The sequence below is a fragment of the Vigna angularis genome, chromosome 4 (assembly GCF_016808095.1).
Source record: "Vigna angularis cultivar LongXiaoDou No.4 chromosome 4, ASM1680809v1, whole genome shotgun sequence".
NCBI lineage: Eukaryota > Viridiplantae > Streptophyta > Magnoliopsida > Fabales > Fabaceae > Vigna > Vigna angularis.
Window position 1 is genome coordinate 34,294,756 of NC_068973.1, and position 9,791 is coordinate 34,304,546.

General features: G+C 36.1%; 1 protein-coding gene across 1 annotated transcript; it reads right to left on the reverse strand.

Annotated features, from left to right (window-relative positions):
• Nucleotides 1-3,517: 3,517 nt before the first annotated feature.
• LOC108321849 (homeobox-leucine zipper protein ATHB-8) lies at nt 3,518-9,198 on the reverse strand. Its single transcript, XM_017553728.2, has 18 exons — nt 8,636-9,198; nt 8,040-8,199; nt 7,851-7,951; nt 7,618-7,708; nt 7,107-7,202; nt 6,902-7,015; nt 6,731-6,814; nt 6,474-6,629; nt 6,314-6,388; nt 6,076-6,182; nt 5,802-5,997; nt 5,507-5,695; nt 5,232-5,312; nt 4,754-4,888; nt 4,330-4,655; nt 4,120-4,219; nt 3,888-4,037; nt 3,518-3,788 (listed from the first exon to the last, which is right to left on the reverse strand). The coding sequence occupies exons 1-18, from the start codon at nt 8,851-8,853 to the stop codon at nt 3,642-3,644; spliced, it is 2,526 nt and encodes an 841-aa protein (XP_017409217.1). The 5' UTR covers nt 8,854-9,198; the 3' UTR covers nt 3,518-3,641.
• Nucleotides 9,199-9,791: the final 593 nt, after the last annotated feature.

A 9,791-nucleotide genomic window follows, 5' to 3' on the forward strand; every position in this document is an offset into this window, starting at 1 on the left:
ATACATATGCTTTCACACGTATGTTTCTACTACTATATTATAATATGAATATATCGACTAGCATATTTGATTAAATTACAATTATCAAATTTAAAACAAGTCAATAGGGTTTTTTCATCATCACGTTAGTATTGGATAGTAATTAAGCGTAAAACTAAAGTGATTTATTTTCTAAATATATGGATTAAAATTAAGAAATTCAAACTTTAGACTAGAAAACTGTCAGTTTTAAAATTATGGGCCAAAATTAAATAATTAAAACTTTAAAACTAATGTTTCGCGCACGTTAAACTAAAAGTATCAAAATATAATTAAGTTTTTAAATTTTAAAATATTAAATATTCACTAAATTGGATAAAGAAAATATAATCTTAACATTTATACTCACAGATTTATTTGTTTAACTAAATTTGTTTGGATTGGTTGAAAATATTTTATAAACCAATTTAATTTAACCTTCAATCATTCTTACTTCTTATTTTAACTTGATATGATCAAATACTTAATTCACAAGATTTCCTCCTGGATAATTTAGTGAGCGTCATGTTATTTCAACTGAGTTTAACATCTAATAATCCTTCTAATGAGAATATATATTAAAATATTTTTCAATTAATAAAAAATATTTGTAAACGTGATGTATATTATATTTATTATTTTTCATAAAATATTTACTCCAGAGTAGAATTCAATAAATGATTCAGTCTTCATCATGTTAAAATTTACGTGTTATATCAATAAGTCAAATTTTATTTAGTTTCCTCTCATATATTATCTATACGTAGTTAAATAATGTTGAAATTAAATAAACATCACCAAAATTTTAAACTTGCATTAGTATTAAGTTTAGAGAGAGAGAAAAAAAAAACACTGAAGAATGTACACACCAAGTGACACAGAGAGGCCATTGCTTCCAGCACCTCTATGTTTTCTTGCGGCACTCATAGTCTAAAATATCAATTATACCCTCAATGAAATAAATATATAAAAAAAGGTGTTCTTTTCAATTTAAGTTTTGAACCGTGCGATCCTTAAATCTTCTAAATTGTAGAATCAAGAACGTAAAAATGTTATATTTTTGTATTTTAAATTGAACAAGGTAGAATGTAAAATTAATATTTCGAATTACGTAATTTAAAATACAAATTTTACAATACATTCTCAATTGTATAATTTCAAATATTTGACAACGCTTTTGAATGATGGTTGAGTGACTCTATCGTTGACTCTCACACATCAATAAGGGTAAAATTGTCATTCTATTGCATCTGTGGAGGTGCAACGAGAAAATATGATAATGCAGGAAATAATGTCCAGTGATGCAGTTTTTTTTTGGGTTTTGATGTTTGGATAAGAGGATTTTCCTCTCCTCTCCTATGCGTATTGCTTCTTACACCCAATCAAATTTCTGCCTCATCCATAAAAAAACTACAGAGAAATTTGTTCCGTATGACTGGGAAGAGTGATTGCTTTTTAGAAAAAAAAATTCCGGAAGTGTTCATTGTATTCCGAAAGTAATAGGTTGTAAGAAAAACATTGATAGGATATAGAAAGCAATACCCATCTTATATTGGGCTACTAGGCCGAATAAAACTGGTGTGCAATAAATAAAAGAGTGTTACTCTCTCCGTCACCACACAGTGCTTCCTGCACCTCTCCAACTTTTCTTATTTCCAAAACTAACCTTATATAAATATTTATTTTTTACTTTTACCTATTTTAATCTAAAACCCTAATATCATTCCCATTTGCTTTTTCACTGTTGTAATATCCTCACACGCTCACATAACCTTCATTTCTCCCTTTCATTATCTTCTTCCTTTCCTCCTCTTAGCTCTCTTATTTTTTATTTCCGTTTCCTCCTCCATTTTTGTTGCTTCCATTGTCACTGACTCATGTGATAAATTCGATGATCAAGGTTTGTTTATGCTCTTTGTAACAATTGTTAAAATTGTGGTTGCTGACCAGGATGTTGCTGCCTCTCACCTGTCGGCGATGTCGCTGCCTCGATCACCTCACCCATCGATGATGCTCCAACTGGCGTAAATGAAACTATGGAGTACTTTTGCCCATTAAAAGGACACTAAAACCCTAAACCGACCCAGTTATAGTTACAGTTTCAGTTTCTTTTTCCATAATGCCAATGACCTATATTGCATATCTCATTTTCCCAAGCTTCCGCTCCTCCCTTCTCTGCCACACTCCTCGTCGCGTTCCTTTGCTCTCCTCCCATCGCCGAAACCACTGCCCCAAAACCACGCCGTTCCACACTTTATGTATATTTAAGTATTGATAAAAAATGTCTGATATTAAGTACACACATAATAATGTATTATTAAAAGAATACACCCAGTCAACAAAATGATAAATTAGACGATGAGCGTTGAAAGAGGAGTTTGAACTGAATAAAGTTGCAACTTTTGTTTGTGTAGGGTATTGAAATTCACTAAGGTGCTTTTTGGGACGATGGTTGTATTAGGTATTATAATCTCTTCATTTCCATTTTTTTTATATCAGTAATGACTGCTTCTTCATTGCTTCTTTATATTCTGGTGGAAGTGTCATATTATTGTTGATGTTAACTAGGATATGAAAGATGAAACTGAAGAAGATGAAGAGTACCAGGAAAGTGGCTCGATGATTGGCTCTAAAGGGGTTCCCAAGCTCGACTCAATTTCTAGTTCTGCTAGTGAGCTCCAAGAGGTAGAACTGAAAGAAGTAAAACGGATCTCTTATCCTTCAACAGAGGCAAATACAAATGTTGATATCCGTTTAAGAATAAACGGATACTGACATCCGTTTCATGAATTATGTTGGTGAAAGTTAAAATTTTTAATTACAAAAAATTAAATATTTAGAAGGACAAAAGATGAATGGAGAGATGGAGGGAGTATTTTGTGGTGGCGGAGGGAGTAACACTCTAAATAAAACCTTTAAAATAAATTTAAGTTATGTAGCTTGTGCATTAAAACAAATTATTATTGCACTACTTCTAAAAATTAGATTAAGGTTCGAGCAAATTAAACGAAAGATGTATCAACCATAAATAATTAGGTAAGTCTATGTTGATTATATTAATTTCTTTAGTCCCAAGGTTGATTATATTAATGTAAATCAATATAATAATTTATAGTTCATTTTCAAATTATATTTTCTGATGTGAAAATGTTTCATTTGTAGTTAATATACATTTTCCCACTACTATTACTTTTTTTTACTTCATTAGATATTTAGTCCATATTGCACACTTTCTATTTCAATTTGTTTATATGAAAATTTTATTTTCAAAGTCAACTTACATGTACATTTTGCTTTTATTTTTCGGCTCTTATATTTGTCAAAAAAGTATTAACACGCTTTAATTCATATAAATTTTTTGAACTCTAGGTGTTTTAACATGGTCATAAAATCTAAATTAGCAATGTAATTCTAATAATCGTTAAGCGACAGAAATTAAAGAATGAAAGCTATATGCAGGAATACTAAAGAAGAATAAAAGAAAAATAAGGAGAAATAATTAAAAAAAGAAGGAAATGGGAGCATAGATAGATCTTGGAGTTTAAAGCATTCTAGGGATTCGCCAAAGTTAAGGTACTCTTGTTCTCTACTTTTCTTTCCTACATCCTACAGTGTTTAATCTATCAGACAAAAGACCAATTGATGAACATAAAACAGATGCAATGAGCAGATTCTTCTTCGTTTAATACTTTCCATGCAACTGCTCTCTCATAGGACACTGGCCTACCCATGCTCGACAAACAGATTCCACCTTGAATACACATGAAACCCTGCAACAAACAACAATCATGCTAAAATGTTATAAACTTAAACATAATCAGTGAAGAGGTAAATAATGATTTTATTTGGTCCTGCAGAAAACATTTTACCTGCTGCATTATCTGGGGGAACTCGCTGCACAGGGTTTTCTTTCCATTGTCATCAAAAATCTTTTCCAGGGTTATGTCTTGAAGTGCAACCAAAGTTGTTTCAAGCATGTCAAGTCCAGCTTGATTTGCAAACGTAAAAACGGGTAATGCCTGCAAAAATCATGTATGTTAACTTATACTGTCATAAATATTAACATTGCAGAATAAGAAATATACTAAAAGATATTATTACCTTTAAAGAGCAGCACAAAATTGCATCTGAGTGATGCCAAAGAGGCTTGAGAATGGATTCACTGCCTTCACATTTAAGAAGTTCTACCCCTAGATAGAACCTGCCATGGAAACAATCATAGTAGCACGTGTCAGGCTATTATAGGTCATGCTTCTTTCCTTGGTAATTCTCGAAACTTGAGCAACATAGTCTAGGTTTTAAATGACTCACCTATAGCTGTTAGAGATCCATCGAGCAAGTGTTTGAGCCTCAGGAGTGCCAGGTGGTAAGTGAAATGCATTGTGAGAACCAAAACGGGAAGGAGAAAGTGCTAATGAAACCCTTTGAACAGAGGCAATGATACTACGAACATACTGTCTGGCCATGGTTGCTATGTTCTCTTGAAGGTGGACTTCAAATGCAAACTGGAATGCTATTGTCATCACAGATTTTGTGCTCCCAGAATGACCTGCGTTATCACCGGCTGCTTTGTTTGCTGTGGTTCCAACCTCAAGTGCAGAAGCCAGATCAAGTGTCCGGTTTGGACTAGCAGCATCCTGCATCATATCACACGTAAGACTACCATAATAGAAAACAAATAAAAAAATCAGAATCCTAACTCAACACAATACTTGTATAAGCAAAATACACTTACTGAGCTAGAATCAAGTGGTATAATGCGAAACCCAGAAGGTAAAATGGGTGCATCATCAGAGAAAGATGCATCTATTGGAGCAAAAACAAGTTCTGCGCTGGTGCCAACTGCATGCTCGTCCACTCCACTGCAAAGCTGTGAACAGTTGCGACACTCAGGTCTGTTAGCCGTGTTCTGGAGTTTGGAAATAACCTTCTAAACTAAACTATATGCAGATATAATTGTAATAAAAATGAACTCGTTTTCATTCATGCATCCTTAGTCTGAAATAATCCAACAAGTGTGCAAAGAGTGGAAACCATGGCTGATTAGGTAGCAAATGAGTGAAAAATTTACCAACCTAAGCGAATTTATTTTTGAAGTAACAAATTTTAAAAGCTTTTCTTTTTGCTCTCAATTCGGGATTCGGGATTGCAATGAGGTAGTACATGGAAAGATATGTACCGAAAGAAAATGGTACTGTATAACAAGTACTTACTTGCAAGAGGAAAACATCACCAGGTATAGTCATGTCGTCCCTATAGTAGCCCATGTTTTCAAGCTTAATAACCTCCATGAACTGTTTTAGAGATCAAGGGTCAGCAAGGAACCAGTACACACTTATAGAAAACTACAAGAATGTTAATGCAAAATCCAAAGGCAAAAGAAGATGGTGTTTTCCATTTGATTTTCTTTTTGAAAGAAAAAAAAATGCTAAATAATAAACACTATATTCAATGCAGGAAAATACTAAATTAGAAGCAAATAACTTGCCTCTTCATGCTCGATTGTGTGAGCTAGCGGAAGAATAACCTGACCCCCAAAACCTCCTCCTGGTCGGGCCCCTGGCAAGCTACAGGGACCGGCTTTAATGGCAGCAGCTGAATAGGCATCAATGCTGCTATCTGCCCATTCTGACCGGTGCTCCCTCAAGAATCTAAGAAGAATTGCTGGAGGAACATTCTACAAGGACAGAGAGAGTATGAGACAACAAAATACAGTAAAATAAGTTGGAAATTGGAAAGTAAAGAATCAATTTATGTTGCTTGAGTTATTAAGTATATACTACCTGTAGCAACATGGATGCTTTGGCACATAGCACAGAACTGCTCATAGAAGGAAATCCATTGGTGTTATAGCCAAGGTTAGCTCCCATCATCTTGCTAGGTGAGGAATTCACTAGAAGAGTGACATCATCTATGCCATCACTTTCTAACATGGACCAGCCATCATCGGCAAAGCCATTGACAGCTTCATTAAAGCCCCTGCGAAAAAACAAAGTTTAAAGTTAGATACCATAACTAGTCAATTATATCAAGCAAGGGACAATTAGTGACACAAACTTGCTCAATCTCTGACTCAGTGCACGTAAAGCTGCAGGCCTTCTTCCCCATCCTGTTACACTTGGCTGAGAAACCTCTTGAGAAATCTGCCTCAAATGACGTAAGGCCTGAATGACAATTACAATTACAACAGTCCTTAACAGGTGAAAATACAAAGGCTTATACAAGCATCACATTTAGGATTCCAGATCGTTTTAAATGTGCAGAGAAAGCTATTAGGCAGAAACAAACGACTTACCGCCATAGTAGTCCTCTGAGATAGCAACATTGATGACTCATAAAGTGGGCGCAAAACTTCAGGAACACTCCATGGCTGAGGCAGAAAGTCATTATAATTTATCAAACTAGTAAGAAGGAAGAATTTCACGTCACTTCATAAAGGTGTTTATTTGACAAACCTCTAGAACCATATGATCAACAATATGGATAATGGACCCCCCTCCTTCGCAAGGTCTTATCAGATAGCCACTTGGCAGCATGTCAGCTCTAACAAAATGCTGCACCGGAGGCATAGCAGGACCATTCTGAGTATTGTTGAGTGATCTTTCACAGACCTAACATTGTTCAAATTACATGAGCGTCAGAGTTAGGCCGGGGAGGAGAATGAAAAGTTTAGAACTGTTCTAAAGATAACAAAGAACCGTAAGTTACATACCACTAGACTACCATCTTCCAAAAGTGATGTGTAGCGCAGCAACCAGAAGTCACGACCAGGTGCTAAAGTTGTTGGCGCATACAACTGAACAAAATGGCATATGTTGAAATTTGCATTTACTAAAGCTTGCAAGTATACTAATTCTGAGAGATGCAGATTATATTGTTATACCTGCATGTAAAGTAGCTCAATGGTTCCACCATTTCCAGTGGACATGACATTTAGAACGTCCACGGTTCGGCAATCACGAAACCACGAGAGCCTATCTTTGAGGATTTCGGCAACCTATGCACAACATTTTCATTTTAATTTTCAATCAATGCATCCCCACATAATTCCATAGGATTAGTCCTCTAAGAAAGAGGAAGGAACTCACCCTGGCAGGTTCTAGACCCACAAGGCCGCAGGCACGTGCGGCCACTCCAGGGCAACCGTGAGAAATAGCAACGATTCCAATGGAATCCGGACCAGGCTACAAACATTCAGAACAAACGTTAAGACTAACATTATACCACAAACTAGAAAATGCCCAAGATATTAATGTTGCACGGCACTAGAATAGAGCTTTCAAACATGGTAAAAATAAAATTACATCCACTTTTCCCATTAACCAGATAAAAGCAACAGATCATTTAAGGTATGTCTTTGGAAATTCTTAATAAAATCAATTTGTATGCTTCAAGTGAAAATTAATACGAGGCTTTGACAAATTACGAAATAAATAAGAAAACAGTTGAGTGCGTAGAGGGTAGGAGCTAGGAACTAGGGACTGAGAAGATTATTTGTTTAATTAACAATCTGGTTTCGTTAATTGAAGGTGGATGTACTTTTTTTCACTAAACGGAAATGGAATTAACAGTTTAAGAGAAAAAGGAAAGTGCGGTAACCTTCATCCCGGGCATTTGGACCCACTCGACAGCAGTTCCAGTGGCCTTTGAAAGAAACTCTGCTAAAGTCTCCTCTGCAATGGACAAAAGTCTGCAGAAAAGAGACAAAGACAACGCAAAGCACGAGAATAATAATATTCCATCAGTACAATGACAGATAAAACATAGGATCCAACAGGAAATGTGAAAAACCAGGTTTTTATTTTCGTTTTCACAGTTCACTATTCACTCACCCTGCAGGGCTAGCATCCCTCGGGGGATGCTGGGGCGTCAAGTGCCGCTGACCGCTCGTCACCACCGACTCACAGCTCGTGTCCGTCGTGGCAACCGTAGCCTGGAGGAAATGATTGCAGTAGATATGAATATGAATCACCGTTTTAATTTGTATGTGATGAAGAAAAAATATAGTATGGTTTTATTACGTTCTGAGTCTGTTGGCGGAAAAAGCTGTTTTCATATACCAGCTGTGACACCTGCTTCTGCAATCTGTCGTTTTCCTCCATTAGTAACTTATTCATTGCTGTCAGCTTCCTGTTCACACCTTGCAGCCGTGACGCTTCTTTCCGCTGCTTCTCTCTACACCTGCAACAACCAACAAAACACCATAATTATTACCCCTCTGAAATTATTAACTGCGAAAATTTTAATTAAGGTCTTGTTGAGTCATGAAACAAGACCAAGAAGAAGAAAAAAAAGAACAAACAAGAAAGACAGGAACTTGGGTTGGTAGGTCGTGAAAAATGAAAAATTACCACCAATTTTTTAAAAATCTTTGCCAAAGAAAACAAAAATATTGGTTGAAGGGAAGAAAAGGAGACAAGAAATACAAAGAGAGGATTAGTAAAAAAAAGTCAGATTTACAGAAATCAAGCAACCCTTTTGATAAATCAAATTACTTTCAAATTTCAACACAAAGTTTATGTATGCAGATGGATGTTGAAAGCTAAGGATGTAAAGTGAAGGTGATCAGGAAAGAATTGAAGAAAGAAGGAGAATAGGATGGAAGGGAAGAAGTTACCTTCGGTTTTGGAACCAAACCTTGATCTGTTTGGGTTCAATGTTGGAAAGAATGGGGCACTCTCTTATGAGTTGCTGGCGGCGGAGGGAACTTGGTTTGGGGCATTCATGGTAGAGCCTTTCCAGTGCGTCCACCTGTTCGGGTGTATAGCGGACATACTTGCCGTTGTCCATTGCCACCTTGCTCCCATCTTTGCAGGCCGAACTCACAGCCATCATCCCTTCTCGATTTATTGTATTTATTGGTTTGAACGAGAGAAACAAAAGAAAAGAAGAGGCTTCATTAATCAGAAGAGGAGGTTTGAGATGAGTTGGAGTTGGACATGAATGAGAGGAGAGGGAGAGGGAGAATGAAAGTAGAAACTTAAAAGAGGTACTACTCAGAGTTTGTCTGTGACAGTTGTTGGTTGTATTGTATTATATTATATTGGATGATATATGGGAGAAGAGAGAGATAGAGAGAGGGATGAGAAGTGAACGGAAAAGGTTGTTTTTCTTTATTTTGTGTGTGTGTCTGTATAAAGAATGGAAAAGGACGAGTGCTGGTATGTTGGGATGGGACAGAGAGATGGGGTTGCTTATAAGAGAATAACCCCAAATATCAGACAGAATAGGGAAACATTTTTTGTTTTCACATCATTCTCCCTCTGCTTTCTGTTCTTCTTTAGCTGTTTTGCCTGTTGCTTTTGCTGTTGCTTTTCTTGCACTACTTCATTTTGGCACTTTCCAACACTTGGAAAGGAAACCCCACTCTCTCTCTATTGTGACTTCTGAGAAACAAATTAAAAAAAAAAAAAAAGTGGCACCCGCCTTCTCGCTCACGACGCGTGCGCTGTAAAACTGTATAGTATTATTGGACGTTGGAGAATGCACAATAGACAAAACCAGATACCGTTTCGTTTCATTTTTATGTATGTCACTGCCACTGTCAAAAATGTGCTCTGTCCTTCCTTCGCACAAATATACCCTTTGCCCATGCTGCATCATAATTTATACCGTCTATGCATGGTCCACATTCTATTTACAAAAATTACAACCATATATCGGACAACAAGCTATGTTTTATTTGTTTTTTTTTTCTCTCTCTTTTTCTTCAAAATCAAAATACAAATTACTGACATGCAGAGTGGTCTCACGTATTTATACACCTCAAACTG